A 26,972-nucleotide genomic window follows, 5' to 3' on the forward strand; every position below is an offset into this window, starting at 1 on the left:
CAGAGCTTCTATCTTAAAATTTTAATCTATTTCTTTATCTTCATGCCATGTAACTGTTACTTTATTCTGAGCCCCGGTATTCTCAAATTTTATTTCTAGAGCTACAAATGCTCATTTTAGGACCCTTATGGTTCTTGGTATTCCACTACAGAAGAACTTCTGTGCCAGTATGCCTGCACTAGGCACTCAGCTACTTGCTGTATCCATCATGACCAGCTTTTTCTCCCAAATGGAACATTATTCTAAGAATTCAGATAAAAACAGAAACAGGGGCTTCCCTGGTGGCGCAGTGGTTGAGAGTCTGCCTGCCGATGCAGGGGACACGGGTTCGTGCCCCGGTCCGGGAGGATCCCACATGTGGAGCGGCTGGGCCGCTGAGCCTGCGCGTCCGGAGCCTGTGCTCCGCAATGGGAGAGGCCACAACAGTGAGAGGCCTGCATAACGCAAAAACAAAAACAAAAACATAAACACACCAAAAAAAAGAGTATGCATTAACAGCATACCCCATATGCATACCCCATATGCATACCCCATATGCATTAACAGCATACCCATACCCCAAAGAGTATGCATTAACAGCAAAAATTAATTTGGGCTTTTGCTCACACTACCATGTCTGGAGAAACAGTATTTTAAAAGTTAGGCACCAAGACTTCCCTGGTGGTGCAGTGGTTAAGAATCCATCTGCCAATGCAGGGGACACAGGTTCAAGCCCTGGGTCCAGGAAGATCCCACATGCCGCAGAGCAATGAAACCTGTGTGCCACAACTACTGAGCCTGCGCTCTAGAGCCCGTGAGCCACAACTACTGAGCCCACGTGCTACAACTACTGAAGCCTGCGTGCCTAGAGCCCGTGCTCCGCAACAAGAGAAGCCACCGCAATGAGAAGCCCGCGCACTGCAATGAAGAGTAGCCCCTGCTCGCTGCAACTAGAGAAAGCCCGTGCACAGCAACAAAGAGCCAACTCAGCCAAAAATAAAATAAAATAAATAAATAAACCCATTAAAAAAAAAGTTAGGCACCAGGTAATTTTATAAATTAAGCATAAATAAGTTATTCAGGTAATTTTCCTACCGTCCTGCCTGCCACCACCCAACAGCCCTAGGACAGGTAACTTTCTAGCTCATATTTTTACCCAATGGGCCTTCCAATACCCAAGAGTAGGGAACAGAGACCACCTCTCGGCGCAAGAAATCACAGCCTCTTTGTGCAAAGAGCATGGGGGTTCAACATATGTTGGTGCAGTCCTTTTGGAAAATGCAATCTGCCACACACACAGGAACAGAAACACACACATACACATGTTACAATTGTTGCTACTGACTTTTTTTTTTTTTTTTGCGTTACGCAGGCCTCTCACTGTTGTGGCCTCTCCCGTTGCGGAGCACAGGCTCCTGACGTGCAGGCTCAGCGGCCATGGCTCACAGTCCCAGCCGCTCCGCGGCACGTGGGATCTTCCCGGACCGGGGCACGAACCCGCGTCCCCTGCATTGGCAGGCGGACTCTCAACCACTGCGCCACCAGGGAAGCCCGCTACTGACTTTTTAATGCTACTCTCACACCCAGCAATCTTGCTAAGCTCTCTAACATTTGGTAGCTGGTTCTGAATCTCTCGATACCAGCAAACAGTGATAATTCTGTCTCCCTTATACTTCGTATTTCTCATTCATACCTCTTATTTCTTTTTCTTATCTAATTGCATTGGCTAGGACCTCTTATTCAATGTCAAATAGAAATATTTTTTCCCTGATTTTGAAAGAACTGCTTCTAAGGTTTAACCACTAAGTGTAATATTTGCTTTAGGTTTCTGGTGGATACCCTTTTCAGGTTAAGAAGGTTCCCCTCAGTAACTTCTAGTTTACTAAATGTTTCTTTCATCATGAGTGGGTGTTGAATTTTACTCAATGTTTACCCTGCATTCATGGATATTTAACTTTTCTCCTTTAATCTGGTAATGTATTGAATTACAATAATAGATTTTCATTTAGATATGCATTTAAGGTTCCTCCATGTCTTTTCACGGCTTGATAGCTCATTTCTTTTTAGTGCTGAATGATATTCTATTGTTTGGGTGTACCACCATTATTTTAAGATGTATGTATCTACATTTTTAAGTTGAATTGACCTCTAATTTTCTTGTCCCATACAATTTATTCAGTTTTAGTATCAAAGCTCTACTAGCCTCATACAATAAGTTGGACAGAAATATTACCTTTTAGCTTCAAATACTTTTCCATGAAAGCATATCATAACAAATTACTGTGACTGGATGAAAAAATAAATAAAGCTTCATTTCCACTGATTAATTATAGAAGTTTTTAAGTGTCAAATAATAAGTTTTATAGGTAAAGTCAAACACATTCAGGTCTTGGCTTTTATCTGTATAATCTCAAACACTTCAGAGTCGAAACACTACAGAGTTCAAGTAATTTTATATTCCAAGTTAATAATTGATATAAAAGAAAAACATTAATTTAAAACAATACTAAAACATGCATGTTGAGAGATCTTCTGCATCAAATGCAGAGAAAATAATTGACAAGAATAAGAAATTCTAAGAACATCAGGCAGGTGAGGAGAGTGAAGAAGTGCTCCAACACTTTGCTGCAGAGCGCATACTGCTGTAATGTTTCTGTGAGAACAATTTGATAAGGTTATAAGTTTGAGCCACCAATTTTGCCTCCAGGAATTTATATCGCATACAGCCATATACCTGTGTGTACCAGGATGTTCACTGTACGTAACAGTGGAAAACTGGCAGCAACCTCAGTGCCCTGCAGGAGTAAAGCAGAGGTGAGGGGAAGCTAGGGGGACAGGAGGGAACCAGGAAAGGGACACAAGTGCTGCAAACACTTGTGTGGGCTGGTCTCAAGGACACACTGTGAAAAAGGTATGAAAGACGTTGAGTAGCTCCCAACTCCATCCACTCAAACATAACTATGCCTGAGAACACAATGAATAATTCTAGAAGGAGTCAAAATACTAGTAACTTGTGGGGCAGAAGACTGGGGGACTGAACATCTAGGGGAGGGTAGAAATTTATATAACTAAAAATTTGCTTTAATTATAAAATATTTCAAACAAAAAAAATAGATAATAGGACACCCCATGTTCCCACCAGTGAGATTAAACATGTTACCACTTTTGCCATATTTGTTTCAAATTTCTTCTCTTAGAAAAGGTATAAAGTACATCAGACACAGCTTTTCTCTACCCTGCTCCTCTCTGCTTTCCAAAGTAACCTTCTGTCATTCTAACTGCTTTTTATTGGAAACCTTTTGTGCCATTTAAATTTTAAACCATACATTCACATATTCTTTAGTTTATATACTACTTAAAAATAAACTAGCTAAAATAGTAATAAATACTAGTGTAATATCAGTCTTAATGCTAATAAGTAGTTTTAAAATCACATCAAAAAGTTGTTGCAACACACAGATTGTGAGAAAACAGTTGCAAATCATATATCTGATAAGGGATTAATATCTAGAATATACTTTTTTAAAAAACTCCTACAACTAAAATATAAAACAATTTTTAAAAGGGCATTAAACAAGCCCTTCTTCAGTACTCCTGTTATGCTTATACACCCATTTTCCACAGTTAAGTCCAACTGTTGGTTGCTGTTTCCAATTTTTAGCCTAAAAAACATTTTTTTTAATGTACAATATAACTAATCATTACTGATATTGCAGAAAAAGAATAGGGCAGGGCCCCAAGTATTGGGGTAGGGAAAAGATCTTAATTTACAACACCATAAAACAGATACATTTTCTGTTACTTTTTTTTAAAAGAGAGAATTCTTACAGAGTTCATTTTCTCAAATTTCTAATGTTATCATTATTATTTGTTCTCCTTTACCTTTCTTTAATTTCAGTGCATTTAGGAAGAACCCCAGTACTTTAGAAAGTGGCTCCAGAGCTACGTACTAGTTGCCTATTCCAACATCGATTCTTTCTTACTAAAGGTTTCTGAATGTATTTTCTGACTTACAAAGAGCCCAACTAAGAGCCTGTATTTCCCAGCCTCTTGTACAACTAAGAACAGTCATGGGACACAGTTCTGGCCAATCAATGGGAATAAGCAGAAATCACTAGGTTGGGATGCAGGAGAGCTTTGATCAAAAGGGCTGGCTCAGTTGAATACAGGCTCTGATGTGGGGGGCGAGGGGTGGGAAAGGGCAGGAGCTGTCTGGTGACCCCAAGGTAAAAGCACATCCTGAGGAAGGCCAAGCAGAAATAGAGTAGACTGGGTCATCTATGACTTGATGGAGCCACAGTAACAGCTCTGGACTCCTATCTCCAGAATTCTCATCACATGAGAAATGGAAGTCCCTGTTTGTTGTTGCCTGATTTTCTTTCCAAGCAGCTAAATGCAGGTCTCTAATACACACAGTAGAGCCAAATCTCAACAATAACTAGATCTGACACTGATGAGGCATTTTCAGGACCACCCAAGACACAAAAATAAACAATTTTATAAGCACTTTATGTGAGCAATAAAATACAAGGTGTTTCTCAAAATGGGGATGGGAAAGGCAAGCGTTGAACTATTCCCTAGGTCTATCATATTCGGCAAAATAAGGCTCTACTGATGTTCTGATGCTGAAATGTTCCCCTCCTATAGCAGAGAGAACCCATAAACACTGGCCCTAAATACACAAAGGATGTCTCTGTTAGCAGTAAAACCTGTCAACCTCAGCAATGCTGACATTTGGGCTAGATAACTAACATTGTTGCGGGCCCTCTTGTGCCTGGCAGGATGTTTAACAGCAGCGCCAGGTCTCTACTTGTTAGATTGGCAGTAGCACCCCCTCTCCCAGATGTGACCACCAAAATTCTCTTCTGACATGTCCCCGGACAGCAAAATCTACCACCAATACACCCCACCAACACCCAGCTGAGAACCACTGTTCTAATCTAGTGCCCACTCCCACCTTTAATTAAAGCTAAATTTAAATGGGGAAGATCTTTGTTTTAAAAAATAATTTAACCAAAATAAAAATTTTAATCCTATTGATTTTTATATGATTTTTGCTCAAAAAAGCTAGGAATAATTGACTCACTAGTTATTTCTTTCTTAGTGGCAATGATCCAAAACGTAGCTAACTCATGCACAAGTGTCTTTCATGGAGTTATTTATGACACTGAAAGGCTAGAAATAACCTAAATGTTCAATGTCAGGGAAAAGACTGGTTGTACAAATCATGGTGCATCCAAATGAATACTGTACAGTCATTTAAATGAAAGGCACTCATGCCAGTGGTCGCATAAACTCATACAGTCTCCTGGAATGGTAATATATGACATAAACAAAGGCATTAACAAACCAATAAATGGAACTGAGCTGCTATTTGGGAGAATAATTCATTCAGCTCCTCAGCTGTATTTGAAATTTACATACATGTATGAGGTGACTATATTATGATTGCCCAACACCTCCTTTTCCTAAGGATCTGGAAAGGAACTCATGCAAATCTGACTTGTTCTTCCCTAAAGATAACTTCTCTTGCTTTTTCTTTACCCTGAATACTTAGAAAACTCATCAGAACGCATCCTGGTTTTTATGCTATTCAAATATATTCCTGGTGGAGACTCTGACCTTGAGACTCAAGGTGTTCCTCAGCTCAGAGATGTTCTTCCACTATTACTTCAGTTATTGCTTCATCTGCCTCTGCTCTCTCTTCCAGGAACTCCGATCACAGATTTGAGACCTTCCTGCGTTTTTTGTTTTTTTTTTTGTGGTACGCGGGCCTCTCACTGTTGTGGCCTCTCCCGTTGTGGAGCACAGCCTCCGGATGCGCAGGCTCAGCGGCCACAGCTCACGGGCCTAGCCGCTCTGCGGCATGTGGGACCTTCCCGGACCGGGGCACGAACCCATGTCCCCTGCATCGCCAGGCGGACTCTCAACCACTGCGCCACCAGGGAAGCCCCCTTCCTGTGTTTTAAATGCTCTCTTACTATTCATTTAAAGTACCTTTTTCCTAACTTCTGCAAGGTTTTTTCCCAAGCTAACTTGGTATTGTGCACTATCTATTCTGATAGTGAGTCCTGAATTTTTTAACAGTCACATTCTATAACTTCAAGAACTCTTTCCTGTTCTCAGCTTATTTTATTTTTACAATCTGCACTTGTCATATTGGGAATCTGAATTCCACTTTTCTCTCTTTTTTTATACTATTTGGCATACTCTAAATGATACAGTCTCATTTTCTTCAAGTGCTGAGTTTTTCATATGTCTAGCATTTGTTTGTTCATCTTTACAGAAAGGATCAGCCCTTACCCAAGGTTTTGTGGACGCTCATACTGTTTACTATCAAAATCCTCTGAGTCTCAAATATGTGGGTGGGACCCTTCTCTAGTGTCAAATAATAATGTGGATTTTTTCTTATTACTGTGTTTTGGGCATTTCAGTGATCAATAAGAACAACAAAAAAGCTTCTACTGCATGGAATTAAAGACCTAGAAAATTATATCTTTTTCTCATTTTCTATTACTTTTCTTGCTGCCAATTTTTACTACTATTTGCACAATTGTCTCTGACAATTTTCTCTTTAAAATCAGACCTCAGAATTTTCCTTGGAACTATCAAGGAGCCAGTCTAATAAGTGGCATAAGAAAAACATGCTCACATTTAAAGTAAACACAGGAAGAGAATTTATTTTTGCCTGAGGGCATAACAGTGCATGAACAGACCTGAAGGATGAGCAAGCAGATGTCAGGTCAACAAGCTGGGAAAGATGGGTCCAAGCAGAAAAAGAGCTGTGCAAAGCCAGAAAGATGTGAATGTATGTAACAAATGAATGAAAGAATGATTAACTGATGTCTTGCAAGAAGTATATAAGCAACACAAGACTTGTGGTACATGAGAGACGGAAATGCAAGACATGAGGATGAACAGGTGGAGAGAAATCAGATTATGCAGGCATTTGTTCATGCTTCACTCACCCAATACACATACAGGGATTCTGCAAATTATGAAGATGGTGTTGCAAATGGAGGGGCAGGGGGAAGGAAAGATGGATTATTCTACAAACAGTATTCTACAAGCAGTTATTTAGGAAAAAAAATTAACTGATCAGGAACAAGACAAGGATTCCCACTTTCACCACTTCTATTCAACATAGTACTGGAAGTTCTACCTGAGCAATCAGGCCAAAAAAACCCAGTAGGCATCCAAGTTGGAAAGAAAGTTGTTAAACTATTTCTATTTACAAATGAAGTGATCTCATGTGTAGAAAATCCTAAAGAATCCACAAAACGACTGTTACAGCTAATAAACAAATTCAGCAAAGTTGCAAAACACAAAATCAACACACAAAAATCAGTTGTGTTTCTATACACTAGCAATGAGCAATTCAAAAAAAAAATGAGATTAAGAAAGCAATCCCATTTACAATAGAATCAAGAATACTTAAAAATAAACTTAACCAAAAAGGTGAAAGACTTGTACTCTAAAAGCTATAAAACGTGGCTGAAAGAAATTAAAGACAACCTAAATAAATAGAAAGGTATCTCATGTTCGTGGATTGGAAGACTTAATATTAAGATGACAGAGCTACCCAAAGTGTTATACTGATTCAATGTAATCCCTATCAAAATTCCAATGACAATTTTACAGTAATGGAAAAACTCATCCCAAAATTCATATGAAAAGTCAAGGGACCCTGAAAAGCCAAACAATATTGAAAAAGAATAACAAAGTTGGAGGAATCACACTTCCTGATTACAAAACTTACAGAGCTAGAGTAATCAAACGCATATGGTATGGCATAAAGATAGACACAGATCGATGGAATACAACAGAGTTCAGAAATAAACCCTCAGAGGGACTTCCCTGGTGGTGCAGTGGTTGAGACTCCATGCTACCAATACAGGGGGCCCAGGTTCGATCCCTGGTCAGGAAACCAGATCCCACATGCGTGCTGCAACCAAGAGTTCGCATGCCACAACACAGGAACCGGCGAGCCACAATTAAAGAGCCTACGAGCTACAACTAAGGAACCCGCCTGCCACAACTAAGACCAGGTGCAACCAAATAAATAAATAAATATTTTTTAAAAAAATAAAGAAAGAAACCCTCAGATCTATGGTCAACTGATTTTCAACAAGGGGCCAAGACCATCCAATGTGGAAAGGACAGTCTTTTCAACAAATGGTGTTGGGAAAACGAGACATCCACATGCAAAATAATGAAGTTGCACTATTACAATACACCTTACACAAAAATTAACTAAAAATGGATCAAAGACCTAAATGTAAGAGCTAAAACTATAAGAAACTCTTAGAAGAAAACATAGGGATTGAAAATCTTCATGATCTTGAATTTGGCAATGGTTTCTTAAATTATGATACCAAAAGCACAGGCAACAAAAGAAAAATAGATAAATTGGACTTCATCCAAATTAAAGACTTACATGCATAAAATGACACTATCTAAAGAGTGAAAAGAAAACTCACAGATTGGGAGAAAATATTTATATACCGTGTATCTGACAAGATATTAATAACCAGGATATCTAAAGAACTGCTACAATTCAACAACAAAAGGACAATTAAAAAATAGGCAAAGACACTTGGGACTTCCCTGGTGGTCCAGTGGTTAAGATTCCATGCTCCCAGTGCAGGGGGCCTGGATTCAATCCCTGGTCAGAATCCGCATGCCACAACTAAGAGCCCGCATGTTGCAACTAAGACCCGGTACAGCCAAAGAAATAAATATTTTTTAAAAAAAGATAGGCAAAGACACTTATTAGAATGGCCAAAATCTAAAACACTGACAACATCAAATGATAACAAGGATGTAGAGCAACAGTAACTCTCATTCTCTGCTGGTGGAAATACAAAATGGTTCAGCCATTCTGGAAGACAGTTTGGTGCTTTCTTACAAAACTGCACATACAATCCAGCAATCATGCTCCTTGGTGTTTACCCAAAGGAGCTGAAGACTTATGTCCACATAAAAATCTACACATGGATGTTTATATCAGCTTTATTCATAATTGCCAAAACTTGGAAGCAACAAATGTGTCCTTCAAGGGTTGAATGGATACATAAATTGTGACACATCCAGACAATGGAATATTAATCAGTGTGAAAAAGAAATGAGCTATCAAGCCATGAAAAGACATGGAAGAACTTTAAATGCATATTACTAAGTTAAAGAAGCCAGTCTGAAAAGGCTACATACTGTATGACTCCAACTATATAACATTCTGGAAAAAAAAAAACTACTGAAACAGTAAAAGATCAGTGGTTGTCAGGGGTTGGAGGGATGACAAGGTGGAGCATAGAGGATTTGTAAAAATACTCTGTATTATGCCATAGTGATGGATACATATCATATAATACATCAGTCCAAACCCACTGAATATACAACACCAAGAGTGAAACTTAATGTAAACTACGGATTTTGGTGATTATTATCTGTCAGTGTAGGTTCATGGGTTGAAACAAATGTGTCACTCTGGTGTGGGGTCAGGGGGTATATAAGAAATCTGCCTCTCAATTGTGCTGTGAATGTGAAACCACTCTAGAAAAGTAAAGTCTTAATTAAACACAAACCAAAAAAAGGCAAAGGACTTGAATAGTTATTTCTCCAAAGATTCAGAAATGGTCAATAGCACATGAAAAAGATGCTCAACATTCTTAGTCATTAGGGAAATGCAAATCTAAACCACAGTGACATACCTACTACGCAGGACCATAATTTTTTTTTTTTTTTTTTTCCCAGTACGTGGGCCTCTCACTGTTGTGGCCTCTCCCGTTGCGGAGCACAGGCTCCAGATGCGCAAGCTCAGCAGCCGTGGCTCACGGGCCCAGCTGCTCCGCGGCATGTGGGATCTTCCTGGACCGGGGCACGAACCCGTGTTCCCTGCATCGGCAGCCGGACTCTCAACCACTGCGCCACCAGGGAAGCCCGACCATAATTTTAAAAATGGTAAATAACAAGTGTTAGAATGTGAGAAAAGCAGAAACCTCAAACACTGCTGGCGGTAATGTAAAATGTTGCAGCCACTGTGGAAAACAGTTTAGCAGTTCCTCCAATGCTAAACACAGAACTACCATATTATCCAGCAATTCCACTTCTAGGTCCAAACCAAAAGAATTAAAACCAGGGACTCCAATGAACACTTGCACAGCAATGTTCATAGCAGTATTATTCACAATAGCCAAAAGGTGGAAACAATCCAAACGTTCATTACCAGAGAAAAAAAATATGGCATACCCATACAAAAAAAAATATTAGTCAGCCATAAAAAAGGAATAAGGTTGTTACAGACGACAACATGGTTCAACGTTAAAAACATTATGTTAGGTGAAATTATCCAGACACAAAGGAACAAATATTGTATGTTTCCACTTGTATGAGGTACCTAGAAGAGGCAAATTCATAGAGCTAGAAAGTAAAGCACAGGTTACCAGGGGCTGGGGGAGGAGGGAATAGGGAGTTATTGCTTAATGGGTACAGAGTTTCTATTTGGGGTGCTGAAGGGGTTTGGGAAATGGTGGTGATGGTTGCACAACACTGTAAATGGAATAAATGACACTGCAGAGAGGGCAGACAGCAGAAGCAGGAAGAACTACAATTCTGCAGCCTGTGGAATGAAAACCACATTCACAGAAAGAAAGACAAAAGGAAAAGGTAGAAAACTATGTACCAGATGAAGGAACAAGATAAAACCCCAGAAAAACAACTAAATGAAGTGGAGATGGGCAACCTTCCAGAAAAAGAATTCAGAATAATGATAGTGAAGATGATACAGGACCTCAGAAAAACAATACAGGCAAAGATCAAGAAAATGCAAGAAATGTTTAACAAAGACCTAGAAGAATTAAAGAACAAACACCTATAAGACTTAAATAACAAACAAAAAGAGATGAACAATACAATAACTGAAATGAAAAATACACCAGAAGGAATCAATAGCAGAATAATTGAGGCAGAAGAACAGGTAAGTGACCTGGAAGACAGAATGGTGGAATTCACTGCTGTGGAACAAAGAAAAAAGAATGAAAAGAAATGCAGACAGCCTAGGACAACATTAAACACACCAACATTTGCATTATAGGGCGTCCCAGAAGGAGAAGAGAGACAGAAAGAACCCAAGGAAATAGTTGAAGAGATTATAGTCAAAAACTTCCTTAACATGGGAAAGGAAATAGACACCCAAGTCCAGGAAGTACAGAGAGTCCCAGGCAGGATAAACCTAGCGAGAAACACACTGAGACACACAGTAATCAAATTGACAACAATTAAAGACAAAGAAAAAAATTTTAAAGCAACAAGGGATAAATGACAAATAACATACAAGGGAACTCCCATAAGGTTAACAGCTGATTTCTCAGCAGAAACTCTACATGCCAGAAGGAAGTTGCATGATATACTGAAAGTGATGAAAGGGAAGAACCTACAACCAAGATTACTCTACCCGGCAAGTACCTCATTCAGAATCGATTGAGAAATCAAAAGCTTTACAGACAAGCAGAAGCTAAGAGAATTCAGCACCACCAAACCAGCTCTACAACAAATGCTAAAGGAACTTCTATAAGTGGGAAACACAGATAAGAAAAGGACCTACAAAAACAAACCCAAAACAATTAAGAAAATGGTAATAGAAACATACATATTGATAATTACCTTCAATGTGAATGGATTAAAATGCTCCAACCAAAAGACACAGGCTTGCTGAATGGAAACAAAAACAAGACCCATATATATGCTGTCTACAAGAGACCCACTTCAGACCTAGGGACACATACAGACTGAAAGTGAGGGGATAGAAAAAGATATTCCATGCAAGTGGAAATCAAAAGAAAGCTGGAGTACCAATACTCATATCAGATAAAACAGACTTTACAGAATGTTACAAGAAACAAGAAAGGACACTACGTAATGATCAAGGGATCAATCCAAGAAGAGATAACAATTATAAATATATATGCACCCAACACAGAAGCACCCCAATACATAAAGCAAATGCTAACAGCTATAAAAGAAGAAATTGACAGTAACATAATAACAGAGGGGGACTTCAACACCTCACTTACACCAATGGACAGATCATCCAAAATGAAAATTAATAAGGAAACAAAACCTTTAAATGACACCATAGACCAGAGAGATTTAATTGATATTTATAGGACGTTCCATCCGAAAACAGCAGATTACACTTTCTTCTCAAGTGCACACGGAAGCTATTCTCCTGGATCTATTCTCCAGGATAGATCACAACTTGGGTCACAAATCAAGCCTCGGTAAATTTAAGAAAATTGAAATCATATAGAGCATCTTTTCCGAACACAGCGCTATGAGATTACAAATCAATTACAAGTAAAAAAATGTAAAAAACACAAACACATGGAAGCTAAACAATACATTACTAAGTAACCAAGAGATCACTGAAGTCAAAGAGGAAATCAAAGAATACCTAGAGACAAATGACAACGAAAACACAACAATCCAAAACCTATGGGATGCAGCAAAAGCAGTTCTAAGAAGGAAGTTTATAGCAATACAAGCCTACCTCAAGAAACAAGAAAAATCTCAAATAAACAATGTAAACTTACACCTAAAGAAACTAGAGAAAGAAGAACAAGCAAAACCCAAAGTTAGTAAAGGAAAGAAATCATAAAGATCAGAGTAGAAATAAATGAAATAGAAGCAAAGAAAACAATAGCAAAGATCAATAAAACTAAAAGCTGGTTCTTCGAGAAGATAAACAAAATTGATAAACCTTTAGCCAGACTCATCAAGAAAAAGAGGGAGAAGACTCAAATCAATAAAATTAGAAATGAAAAAGAAGTTCCAACGGACACTGCAGAAATACAAAGCATAAGAGACTGCTACAAGCAACTCTACACCAACAAAATGGACAACCTGGAAGAAATGGACAAATTCTTAGAAAGGTATAACCTTCAAAGACTGAACCAGGAAGAAATAGAAAATATGAACTGACCTATCACAAATAATGAAATTGAAACTGCGATTAAAAATCTTCCAACAAACAAAAGTCCAGTACCAGGTGGCTTCACAGGTGAATTCTATCAAACATTTAGAGAAGAGCTAACACCCGTTCTTCTCAATTCTTCCAAAAAATTGCAGAGGAAGGAACACTCCCAAACTCATTCTATGAGGCCACCATCACCCTGATACCAAAACCAGACAAAGATACTACAAAAAAAAGAAAATTACAGACCAATATCACTGATGAACATAGATGCAAAACTCGTCAACAAAATACTAGCCATCAAAATCCAACAACACATTAAAAGGATCATACACCATGATCAAGTGGGATTCATCCCAGGGATGCAAGGATTCTTCAATATGCAAATCAATCAATGTGATACACCATATTAACAAATTGAAGAATAAGAACCATATGATCATCTCAAAAGATGCAGAAAAAGCTTTTGACAAAATTCAACACCCGTTTGTGATAAAAACTCTCCAGAAAATGGGCATAGAGGGAACCAACCTCAACATAATAAAGGCCATATACGACAAACCCAAAGCAAACATCATTCTCAATGGTGAAAAACCGAAAGCATTTCCTCTAAGATCAGGAACAAGACGAGGATGTCCACTCTCGCCATTATTATTCAACATAGTTTTGGAAGTCCTAGCCACTGCAATCAGAGCAGAAAAAGAAATAAAAGGGATACAAATTGGAAAAAAAGTAACAGTCACTGTTTGCAGATGACATACTATACATAGATAACCCTAAAGATGCCAATAGAAAACTGCTAGACCTAATCAATGAATTTGGTAAAGTTGCAAGATACAAAATTAATTCACAGAAATCTCTTGCATTCCTATACACTAAAAACGAAAGACCAGAAAGAGAAATTAAGGAAACAATCCCATTCACCATTGCAACAAAAAGAATAAAATACCTAGGAATAAACCTACCTAAGGAGGTAAAAGACCTGTACTCAGAAAGCTATAAGACACTGATGAAAGAAATCAAAGATGACACAAACAGATGGGAGAGATATACCATATTCTTGGATTGACTTGAAAATGACTATACTATCCAGAGCAGTCTACAGATTCAACACAATCCCTATCAAATTACCAATGTCATCTTCTACAGAACGAGAACAAAAAGTCTTAAAATTTGTATGGGGACACAAAAGATCCCAAATAGCCAAAGCAGTCTTCAGGGGAAAAAAAGGAGCTGGAGGAATCAGACTCCCTGACTTCAGACAATACTACAAAGCTACAGTAATCAAGACAATATGGTACTGGGACAAAAACAGAAATATAGAACAATGGAACAGGATAGAAAGCCCAGAGAGAAACCCACGCACCTATGGTCAACCAATCTATGACAAAGGATGCAAGGATATACAATGGAGAAAACATAGTGTCTTCAATAAGTGGTGCTGGGAAAACTGGACAGCTACATGTAAAAGAATGAAATTAGAACACTACCTAACTCTATACAGAAAAACAAACGCAAAAGGGATTAAAGACCTAAGTGTAAGACTGGACACTATAAAACTCTCAGAGGAAAACATAGGAAGAACACTCTTTGACATAAATCACAGCAAGATGTTTTTTGACCCACCTCCTAGAGTAATGAAAATAAAAACAAAAATAAACAAATGAAACCTTAAGAAATTTAAAAGCTTTTGCACAGCAAAGGAAACTATCAACAAGACAAAAAGACAACCCTCAGAATGGGAGAAAATATGTGCAAATGAATCAATGGACAAAGGATTAATCTCCAAAATATATAAATAGCTCATGCAGTTCAATATGAAAAAAACAAACAACCCAATCAAAAATTGGACAGAAGACCTAAACAGACATCTCACCAAAGACATATAGATGGCCAAGAGGCACATGAAAAGCTGCTCAACATCTCTAATTATTAGAGAAATGCAAATCAAAACTACAATGAGGTATCACCTCACACCAGTTAGAATGGACATCATCAGAAAATATCATAAAACTGTTGAAAAATACCGGAGAAAATTTTTTGTAATCATAGAGAAGCTCTCTCTGAGCCATGGCACAAAAAGTTAGAAAAAGTTGATAAATCTGACTTCATAAATATTTAAAATTTCTACATGAAAAACCATCATAAACGAGGTCAAAAGATAATCCATAAATTGAAAAAGTATTTAAATATATGACAAACACTTAACTTCCTTAATATGTAAAGAGCTCTTACATATCAGAAAGAGAAAGGAAATACAAATGACTTTTAAAAATAAAAACTGTTAAACTTCATTCACAATAAGAGAACTGCAAAATATAACAAGAATAAGACCATTTTCCACCTATCAGACAAAGATTAAAAAACTAGGTAAAGGTGTAGGGAAACAGGCACTTTCTTATACTATTTATTGATGGACATGTACAACTTCTTTGGAAGGTTATTCACTGCAGCATTGCTTACCATAGCTAAAGACTAGAAACAACCCACATGTCCATTATAGATGAGTGCTTAAATAATGAATACCATTCAACTGTTAAAATGAACACATGAGATCTAAAAGGAAGGATTTTCAAAATATAAGTGAAAAAAGCAAGGTGCAATACAGTATGCTGTTTGTTTCACAGGGTTTGGATAAAGAGAGAGGGAGTGAGAAGGGAGAGAGGAGAGTGATCACCTACAGGGAAGGAATGAGGGAGCATGGGGGCAGTGACTTACTTTTCCACTACACACCCTTCTGTACTGTTCTCATTTTTGCCATGTTCATGTAATCCTAACCAAATTACTTATTTGTGTATTAAACCACAAGCTCTGGGAGTTCTCTGGTGGTGCAGTGGTTAAGAATCCGCCTGCCAATGCTGGGAACACAGGTTCGAGCCCTGGTCCGGGAAGATCCTACATGCCGCGGAGCAACTAAGCCCGTGCACCACAACTATTAAGCCTGCGCTCTAGAGCCCGTGAGCCACAACTACTGAGCCACCGGAACGAAGAGTGGCCCTCGCTCGCCACAACTAGAGGGGGCCCGCACGCAGCAACAAAGACCCAACGCAGCCAAAAATAAATAAATAAATTTATTTTTAAAAAAAACGAATAAAATAGCATATCTTGACTAAACTCTTACTTTGTATCACGCAAATGCTATGTAACTCATTTGTAGGTGGCTACAAATGAGAAAACAGAGATTCAACTTTTCCAAATTTATACTGCAGTTAAGCAGTAGATCCAGATAGGAATCCAGGACTGAATTTTAGAGCTTGTGTTTGTTTGTTTGTTTGTTTATTTATTTATTTATTTCTGCATTGGGTCTTCCTTGCTGTGTGCAGGCTTTTTCTAGTTGCAGCGAGCGGGGCTACTCTTCGTTGCGGTGCGTGGGCTTCTCATTGCGGTGGCCTCTCTTTGTTGCGGAGCACGGGCCCTAGAATGCGCGGGCTTCAGTAGTTGTGGCACGCGGGCTCAGTGGTTGTGGCTCACAGGCTTAGTCGCTCCGCGGCATGTGGGATCTTCCCGGACCAGGGCTCGAACCCATGTCCCCTGCATTGGCAGGCGGATTCCCAACCACTGCACCACCAGGGAAGTCCCTATTTTATTCTTATCAAAGTCTTCTCCTCACAGAGGAGGGCCTCTCAGAAAGAAGTGTGATACATAGCAGAACTTATTCCACCAGGAATCTTATCTCCCCAACCAGCGATGGGTATAATACGAAGGACCATGACCAACTGAACACCCTGACACATGCAACATATTTAGCTTCCTACTTCACTGTGTCCATCCACAGGATCTTTATACAGAGTATATACACAAAGATTTGACTAATAAAACAAAGTGAACACTTAACCATCATATAATTGAGGATTCACTTAGGGACCTTAAGTATAAAGAAAGAAATTTCAGTATTTCTCCCATAAGTAGAAACTATCAATTTGGGATTACCTTAAAGTCCTACTTTTTTCTTATAAAATTAATATCTCTTTTCCAATTTCCTAAATTCTTATTTGCTGTTCCATCACAACAGCTCGAGGTAGAATATTCTAAAGTACAACAAGGATATAACGTTTTCTGTGTACTATATAGAACAAAGCTATGTACCAAACACTAAAGTATTATTTAATATTATATCACACTAAAGTGTTATAACTATCTCACCCTGACAATGTTACAGTAATAGAGATTTAAAAAAATAAAAACTTAAGATTTGAAATGTGAAACTATGTTTTCACTGGTTGAGGCATAAATCAGTTCCCACTGTCGTGGAGCACCACCTGGACCTAGTCAAGGTCCCAGCCTTGACTAGGAGGAGTGGGCCACCCCTGGGAACCTTACCCCAGACTGCCTCAAGAATTCCTGGAAGCACTACTAAGTAACCTGTCAGAGGAAATGATAGCTTTCAGAGTATAAGGTTGTTTGAATACAGTGAAAGAAGAAACAAAATAATTTAGTATGAGATTTTCTTTAGAGGAAGGAAGGCAGTTTAACACAAAGTTATCAGTGATCAGTGACATGACCCAAATGAACTAGGTGATAGAACAAAGAGCACATTAAATCAGAGTCCTGGGTTGTGAAAGGAATAGGAGCACATAAAAACAAGCAAACCTCCCAAACTGAAAAAGATACCAGAAATCCACAGATACAAGTTTCCTGGAGGTCATCAACCTCAACAGTCCTTAGGGATCTATGATACCCTTGAAATCACATGCCAAATGTGGGGGAATTCTATGTATGTGGGCATGGCTCTTGTTCACAGGTTTCATCTTAAAGGTGTCTAAAGGTGTCCACAATCTTTAAAAGCAAGGATTTCACTATTAAGTCAAAACAGCTTCCTGAAACATTACTACTACTGTACCATAAATAGAACATTAAATTAGCACTACATTAAATATATTTAAAATAACACTACACTCACTTCAGACAACAGCCCAGCAAGGTACAACAGCATTCCAACTAAGAATGTAACAGAAAAGTTTACTATTCCACTCAGAACAGCAGAGTCAGAACTTATATGCTTTAACACTTAGCCTGCTGAACTGTATCTGTTCCTTAGTTATCAGCTGCTATGTTTTAAGTTTATATGCTAAGTTGACTTAGTATACGGTTAGTCACTATTATCCAAAGTAACAAAGGGTATTATCCAAAGTTCTAAATTACTAGTTGGTTTAAATATTCTCTGCCCCTAACAGTTCACCAATAAGAAATCATTTTAATGGCACCACCAACAGGGAACAGAGCACGGAGAATCTAGATAAGAATTTTCAGAGGAAACAAATCATATGAATGCTTATCTGAGAAAGTGAAGAGCACACTTATGTTAATTTTAATTCTGCTCTCCTAGATCTTATCTGTCCATATCTCTGGTTTACTCTTTGGAAGAGTGAACAGAGTAAGAAAACAAAGCAACCAGACAGGGTGTCTGAACCGCAGGAGACTGCAAGAGCTGTGATAGTTCTCCAACTGGGAACAGGGAATTCTTGTGGATACTAATGATCTGGGAGAAGCCAAAAAGGGCTATTGGAGATTCTGGTTAAAATAAAAAAACTGAACAAGAGGCAAGCTAGAAAGAGTAGGGGACAACACAGCTATCTGGATTTCCATGATTATAGGTATCAGTAACCTACAGAACCTGTCAAAGGCAAAACAGTATTATTTCTAGTTCTATATTCTTCACTGGAGAATCATTCCCCCAGCTGCTTTTCCTTAAAGCAGTGGTTCTTACCTTCTGAGGAATCACAGAGCTCCATTTAAGAATCTGACCAAAGCTGTACTTCCCTGGTGGCGCAGTGGTTAAGAATCCGCCTGCCAATGCAGGGGACACGGGTTCGAGCCCTGGTCCAGGAAGATCCCACATGCTGCGGAGCAACTTAAGCCCGTGCGCCCCAACTACCGAACCTCCACTCTAGAGCCTGCGAGCCACAACTACTAAGCCAGCATGCCACAACTACTGAAGCCCACACACCTAGAGCCCGTGCTCTGCATCAAGAGAAACCATGGCAATGAGAAGCCCACGCACCGCAATGAAGAGCAGCCCCCGCTCGCCACAACTAGAGAAAGCCTGTGTGCAGCAATGAAGACCCAATGCAGCCAAAAATAAATAAATAAAATAATTTTTTTAAAAAATAAAGAATCTGACCAAAGCTATGGAATCCCCCAGAAACTACATCCCCTAGGGCATTCATACAAGTTAGCACAGTTTCAGGGGACTTGAAAATCCCTTTCCAGTCTGATCCATGGATCCCAGATGCTGTTTTAAAGGCCTCCAGTCCCAAAATGACCCAACCTATTATAACATATTCTACTCTCTTCTTGCCGTCAAAAGTGTAAATGATTCTCTCAGTACCATTAATCTCAAGTAGATCATAAGAAGAAAGCAAATAGGCTGTCATGCTGGTCAAGCAGGACAGTGCTGCAGTGAGAATCACAAGGACAGGATTTAGGTCCCTGCTGTATCACTAATGGATATGGTAACCTTACAGAAGTCACAACCTCGTGCTGGACGGTGTCTCCTCAGCTGTGAGTGAGGGGTTGGAATAAACCAAGGTGCTGACATCTTACAAAGGGAGCAGTACTCTTGTTTAGAGAATACTAACTGAGAATCTAACACACTGCAGGCTTACAGGCAGATGGTGGGGAAACAAAGGAAAATGAGGCAGCCCTCAAGGAGCCAGACAGACAAGTAGACAGTTATGAAGCAATGTGACTGGACTTCCCTGGTGGCGCAGTGGTTAAGAATCTGCCTGCCAATACAGGGAACATGGGTTTGAGCCCTGTCCGGAAAGATCCCACATGCCTCGGAGCAACTAAGCCCGCCTGCCACAGTTACTCAAGCCCGTACCTAGAGACTGTGCTCCACAACAAGAGAAGCCACCACAATGAGAAGCCCACACACCTCAATGAAGAGTAGCCCCTGCTCACCACAACTAGAGAAAACCCACATGCAGCAACGAAGACCCAACATAGCCAAAAATAAATAAATAAATGAATTTATTTTAAAAATAAAACAATGTGACTTATACTCTAATAAAAGAATATAGAGGGTTCAGGAATCAGAGAAGGAGCATATAACTAAAGTCTAGTCTTGGAGACACTTCCCAGAAAATAACGTAGACACAGATTATGTCCAACATGTGCAAAGACTCCAAGGTGTGAGAAAGCAGGTGATTCTCAAGGAAATTCAAGGAGTTTAATATGGCAAGCACTGAGAACTTAAATTAAAGGCTGGCAGGAGAACGTGCAACAGACACTGCAAGGGAAGTGTTTTACAATAAGATAGCTTTGATTTATCCTCCACACTGACTGCTCACTGTAAGTACTAGAATAGAGTTCATTTGATATTTAACTTCTAAAAATTAGTTGAATCACAAATGGTAAAAACTGCTCTTACTCTGACAATATTTGAACTACGAATTTCTAATAAAGAAAAATGACCAGTCAGTTAAGAGTCCCACAAAGTCTGATTAATCAACCAAATTCCTTCTGAGCTACCACTTACTAGAAACATTATTCCATGACTTAGCTTTTGCCATTTCCCTACAGTTTTACTCTCTTCCCCGAACGGCTCACAGTACTCCATTCCTTTCCTCTGCCCTTCTAATGCCCCAGCCTGATTCAGACAGCAATCATCAGCGACAAAGGAAAAGCAAAAAGCAATCATGAACATTTCTCAAAAAGCCAGAATTAACCTCAGACTACATTAATGTTATTAGTCTGTCGCTCAGACAAATTAGACTTTTCCAGCAATCTCACTTCTGCCAACCATGCCCGTTCAAGGCAAGTCTTCTGCCGTGTGCTCCTGATCCCATCAGCTCCTGCTTCCTGAGGTTTCTGGCTCCAATAATCTTCCCTTCTCTTTCTTCAATCTCCAATCTCTTTAGGCTTCCCCCCTCCCCAATCATGTGGACACATCAAGTCACCCATTTGTGGTAGGAAGTCATGTTCAGCAAACACATATCAAGTGCCCACTAGGTGCCTGAATCTGCACAAGGCGTTGGCACAGCCTGCAGGAAGGCTAATGAGGCCAAGAAAAGATAAAGAGTCAGCTCCAACCCAAGTCATTCATTCCCAGAAACCTCCCATTTCAAAAGTTATGTTATAAGAGCAACTGTTCAAAGGGGGTAAAAAGAGTAAGGGGCCAGGGCTTCCCTGGTGACACAGTGGTTAAGAATCTGCCTAGCAATGCAAGGGACAGGGGTTGGAGCCCTGGTCTGGGAAGATCCCACATGCCACAGAGCAACTAAGCCCATGTGCCACAACTGCTGAGCCTGTGCTCTAGAGCCCGCGAACCACAACTACTGAAGCCCATGCGCCACAACTACTGAAGCCCGCGCGCCTAGAGCCCATGCTCCGCAACAAGAGAAACCACGACAATGAGAAGCCTGCACACTGCAATGAAGAGTAGCCCCCACTCACCGCCAACTACAGAAAGCCCGCGCACAGCAACAAAGACCCAATGCGGCCAAAAATAAAAACAAATAAATAAGAAATTTTTTTTAAAAAAAGGGTAAGGGGCCAGAGTATCAGTCTCAAAGTAATACATTCCCTTTTCCTACAAGACTTTGAATAATAAGGTATAAAGCAAAAGTCCTCACACCACTAAGCAAGTCTAGCTCTTAGTTATATTTAGCTTTTTTGCTCAGGAGCAAAATCTTTCTTTTCCTAGTCAAATTTGTATCGCCAAAAAAAGCATACCTCTTCTCAAATGTTATCATCAATATACCCACTGCTGTGACCTACAAAGAAGAAAGCCCACTGTAACACTTTTTCCTACTCAAAGGATAGTAGTTTGCTTAACAGAAACTGTGGTCTCAAAGTCCTGTGCTGCTGTATCACATCCAATGCCCTGCCTTGAAAGGGGAGGCCATGGGACACTACGGGTACATACCAGGGGATTCAACCCTGCAAGGTAGGGCCGGGAAGCTCCTCCCACCGCCTCACCCTGAGGAAGTGAGACTCCAGGAATGAGGAGGTAGTTAAGCAAAGGGGGAAAGAAAAAGGGAAAGAAAAGTTGTGCTCAGGCAAAGAGAACTATATCTACAAAGGCCTTAAAGGAAGGACAGACAGCACATTTCAAGGAACAGAAGAACCCAATGACAAAGAGGGAAGAAAGTCATATGGGGAGGCAGGACCTGTGGTCTTGTGAGCCGTGGCAGGGGTTTGAAGTCTACATGGTGAGCAATGGGAAACCACTGAAGGTTTAAAGTAGGGAAGTCACATACTCATGCTTCATTTCAGCCACCATTCCCCACTCCATCCCACATATGACTTCCGTATTCCTCTCAACTTGCTCTTTGCAAGGAATCTGTTGATCTTCTAGCCATTAATTTAACGGGCACTTTCGGTTTTGACCTTGGTGCCCCTGCAGCACGTGCCTGCTGAGCATCAGCTCCCTCCACACCCACCACCAATTTTCCCCCCACTTCTATGGCTATTCCTCTCTAGCCTTTCTTTTTGCAAGCTCCTCTTTCTCTACCTATGCCCTTAAACATTGTTATCTGTCAAGACTTTGTCCTTGGCTTTCGGCATTTCCAAACCCTCTCTGTTTTCCCTAAGTGATCTCACCTGCATCTAGGACCTCAAATACCATCTGCATGCTCATGATGTCCAAAATCATTTACAACTCAGACCTCTCCTGAACTCCAAATTTACATATTAAACTAGTCCCATTTCGATGTCTTCCAGGAAGCAAATTGAACAGTTTCAAAACCAAACAAATCTATTCCCTTAGCATTTCAAATCTGTATCTCCCCTTCATTCTTCCTGCCACTGCCTGAGTTCAAGAGCTCAACATCTCTCCTTAGGTTGACTCCCAAAGAGCCCCCCTCCCTGTACCAGCTGCCCACAGTTAGCCACACCCAACCCACAGCTAGAATGGTCTTGCTAAAGAGTAAAGAGAATATGATTGTGGTACTTCCAAGCATCAAATTCCACAGTGGGTGCTATCTACTAGCTCACAGTCCTCAGACTGATCTACAAGGGCCCACGGGCTCCGTCTTACTGTCTGGCCTTGTCCCCCTGGCACCTCAACGTCACACTGCACTCTGCACCAGGCTCAGCCGTTGGCAATTCTCTTGGTCTTCTATGCTCTGTGTCTCCGCACACATTTCTTCCTCCTCTGAACACTAATTCTCTCCCTCCCTCATTCTCCTCCCCTGGCCGACTTGTTCTTCAAGACTCAGGCAAGGCCCTACCTCCTCCAGGAAGCTGTGCCAGGACTCCCAGATGCATCCTGTGGGGGATGCACAGCACACTGTGCTTAACACGAGCTTCTGCGTTCTTACTCTCATGTTTTCATCTGCTTCCCTAGTTACCACTCCCCACTTGGCTGGATCCTGGAGAGCAGGGACTCCGTCTAACATTGGCACATTTTAAGGTGTTACAAGTGAGTAAATGAAAATATGGAATTGTGATGAGGCCTTCAAGAGACCAAGTCCCAGAAAGTGAGTGCCTCAGGAGCAGGAACCTGGTCAGCGGCTCTCTGATGAATCCCCAAGGCTCAGGGCAGGGTGCACAGCACAATCTGTAGAATGGCTGAGTGGATGTTTAGAGTCAAAAGAAAACACTCAGAGTCAAAACTCTTTCTGGACTTGCTTTCCATTTTTCCTGGTTTGTGACCAACTTTAAACAAAACACCACTGTATATTGCATGATTTGTACTGACCAAACAAATGCTCTTGTTCTTCCACTAGGAAAAAAAATAATAAGAGCTTTGACCAATCCAGTAAAGGATTCCTAGGCAGAAGCCCATGGAAAGATTTCCTGAACTCTATGAAACTGAATGCAATTTTCAGTGGATATAAATGCATTTTTCTGGTGAGATGGATTACACTTTTCACTGAATATTCATGGATATTAATGATAACCAAAAAAGCCAAACTACTTAATCAAAATGTCAAGCTGAATTAAGCTGTAGCATGCATCGTTTCCTCTCAAACCTGTATTTTGATAAACCACTCGCAACCTGGGGACAGGAGCCTCTCCTAAAACAAATGCAACTGGAGAAGACACAGCTGGCAGGCTCTCACATAGAGCTTCCTACGAGAATTTGCATTTAAAACTTTCTATAATTGGGAAAGTCCTTACCAGCATTCTCTGAAGTTAGTACCCTATTCTAACACACTCTGACCCACGTGAATCAGGGTATTTATTACACGTCCTGCTAATGTGCTCAAGAAGAAAACGTTACATTACAAACATAATGACAAGAGGAACTGTCATCTAATTAAACGGGAAGGGGAAAAGCCCGGGAGCATCTAGATTTACGGGAAAGCCCTTTTTTTGTCGTTTTACTGTACACAGAGCGACCTGACAGCGGGAGCAGCATTTAGCTCACAACCACTCACTGCAATCCTGGAAATAACATGCAATAATTAGCAGTAGGAAGCAGACAGCTAGGTCACTTTAAAAGAGATAAAATTAAGTTCTGCTCGATCCAAAGGCTCCATGGTTGACCCAGGAGACCGTCCCAGGGCGCGTCTCCACGAGGCGACCAGAAATCACGCCGGGCGCCCGCGTTCGGAGAGCTGCCTCACGACGCCCGGAGACCCGAGCCCCTCAGGCCGGGCCCCGGGGCGTGGACGACCCCTCGGCGCCTACCCTGACTCACCGAGCTCCTTCCAGAAAGCTCTGAGGGGGCGACGGCGTACCAGGGACGCTCGGGCCGCGACTGTCCGGCCGCCCCAACGCGGCTCGGCGACCCTCCCCGGCCCCCCGACCCCCCGACCCGCCAGCCGCCCCCTGTACCGTCGCGTCCACGCCCACGCCCGCCCCCCGGCACCGCCCCCCGGAGCCCACTGCGCCTGCGCGCACGCGGCCGCCCCAACCCCGAGCGCCCGAGCGCCGAGGCCCGGGCGGCGCACGCGCGCCCTGAGGCGGCCCGTGCGCCGCCACTTCCGCCCCAGCGGGAGGCGGCGGAGGCGGCGAGTGCCGAAGAGCACCGGCGTGCGCAAGCCAGGTCCTCGGAGGGGGCGGCGGCGGCTGCGCGAGCCCGCCACTCACCAGGTACAGCTGCTGCCAGCGATTCTGAGCGTCCAACTCATCAAACTCCCGTTCGATGGCGGCCGACATGGCGGCGGCCGCGAGCTGGCGCGAGGGAGTCTGCGCCGGCGGAGAGGCTCGGGCCCCGCACGATCCGGGCAGCGCGCAGCCGCTGCTGCGCATGCGTGCTCCAGGCCCGCCACGCCCCCACGCCGCCCCGGCCGCAGGGAAAGTACCTGGTTCGTGACGTCAGCGCGCCGGCTGCGCCGCGCGGGGCGGGCGGCGGGGGAGTCGTGGTCCAGGCGGTGCCCAGGTGGAGGGGGCGGGGCCTGGCGGCGCCAGAGGCAGGACTCCGGGGAGACCAGCAGGTTGAGTGCTTGGGGGGTTTGATTTTTATTTTGAACCTTCTCTAGGTCAGCTTAACGGCCTGTGCCCCACTTTCTCCTCTCGGAAAATGTAAACCAGGACTGATGCCCGCTCCTGGGCGCCCGCGGGTTTTGTGCCAAATAAACCGCTGCAGCAAAAGGAGAAGCAACCTCTCCTGGAGGTTGGAGTCTACAGCTTGTTAAGTAAACGTTACACAACTTAAAAGTTAGTGTTACCTGTAAAAAGAGCAAATCGTCTGTTACCAAACAAACGTGCTGATTATGGAAATCATCTCGCTTCACATAGGGAAACTCATGTGCTTAGCACACCTTATAATCTTCAGGAAGAAATGTGAAGGGTTAGAAAAACGTTAGTGTGCTGTCCAACACTGAAATTTAAATTTTACTTAAAATTAAATGAAATGACAAAGATTCTCTCCTTGACCAAACTCTACTCAGGATCCTCTGAGCTCTTTTTCAGCTAAGTCTCAACTTTTGGGCTGCCCTGTTTCTCTCTGCATTGTCGAATTTTAGCAAGAATCCTGGTAAGTCAGTTAACCAGAATCCCCCATTCTCAGTATCTGGTTACTCTTAATTTTTCTTTTCTTTTTTTCTCTTTTTGGCCACACCTCACGGCATGCAGAACTTCCCTGGACCAGGAATCGAACCTGCACGCCCTGTAGTGAAAGCATGGCGTCTTAACCCCTGGACCACCAGGGAAGTCTCTGATCACTCTTGATATTTAACCAGGTTCTGCATCTTCTGCCGTCCCCCGGGGTGACATCTGATATCCGTGGCCTGCCTTCAGCTAGAATCCTATTAGGCTTACCCAGAACCCCCCGTGCTTCCTCTGTTAAAAACAAGACTATAGGTCTTCCCTGGTGGCGCAGTGGTTGAGAGTCCGCCAGCCGATGCAGGGGACGCGGGTTCGTGCCCTGGTCTGGGAGGATCCCACGTGCCGCAGAGCGCCTGGGCGCATGAGCCGTGGCCGCTGGGCCTGCGCGTCCGGAGCCTGTGCTCCGCGGCGGGAGAGGCCACAGCAGTGAGAGCCCCGCGTACCGCAAATAAAACAAAAACAAAAAAAAAGACTACAGGCCCAAAATGAAGTCGCTTGGGAAGCCCCGTGTCACCAAACCTAAACTTGATGGTAGTTTCAGCTCTCACAGAAATGGAACTTAAAGGAGTAAATCAAGAATCACTAATCACCACTGGTTAGGTGATCTGCCTGATAGACCCCTGCCCTTGACCCTGCAGTAACCAGTTCACTTCTCTGCCTGGGATAACTCCCTTGTTCCAACTCCCTACTGCCTGTAAGTCTTTAGTTTTGTGTAGCTTCTTGGAGCTCCTGTCCATCTGCCCAATACATGAATCGTTTAATAAAGCCAATAAGATCTTTAAATTTTACTCAGTTGAATTTCATTTTTTAACACCTCTTAGTAATTTTCCATCCACTGACACCCCCCCCCTTCCCCCAGCTTGGCTATAAATTCCCACTTCCCATTCTGAATTTGGAGTTGAGCCCAATCTCTCCCCCACTACAAGACCCATTGCCATTGTCCCTATACCTGTCACAGTAGTCGCCCCACACACACCTGAATAAAGTCTTCCTTACCTCATCATCTTCTGTAAGTGTCAGGAATAATTTTTTTCTTTAACAGAAATTGAGAATTCAGTTCCACAGTTGAATTAGCCACATT

At 41.7% G+C, this 26,972-nt stretch overlaps 1 protein-coding gene across 5 annotated transcripts in view; it reads right to left on the bottom strand.

Annotated features, from left to right (window-relative positions):
• Positions 1-25,097, bottom strand: part of PTPN2 (protein tyrosine phosphatase non-receptor type 2) — a 76,765-nt gene extending 51,668 nt beyond the window's left edge. For 4 of the 5 annotated variants that reach the window (XM_004275973.4, XM_033439488.2, XM_033439487.2 and 1 more), the window contains exon 1: positions 24,932-25,097. In XM_004275973.4, the coding sequence (XP_004276021.3) occupies positions 24,932-25,093 (162 nt within the window). In that variant the 5' untranslated portion in view covers positions 25,094-25,097. Of the gene's footprint in view, positions 1-18,656; positions 18,804-24,931 lie in introns of those variants that run through there. The other variant, XM_049698406.1, reaches the window with a different exon arrangement.
• Between the last annotated feature and the right edge of the window lie 1,875 nt (positions 25,098-26,972).

This window comes from Orcinus orca, chromosome 15 (genome assembly GCF_937001465.1).
Source record: "Orcinus orca chromosome 15, mOrcOrc1.1, whole genome shotgun sequence".
Taxonomy (NCBI): Eukaryota; Metazoa; Chordata; class Mammalia; order Artiodactyla; family Delphinidae; genus Orcinus; species Orcinus orca.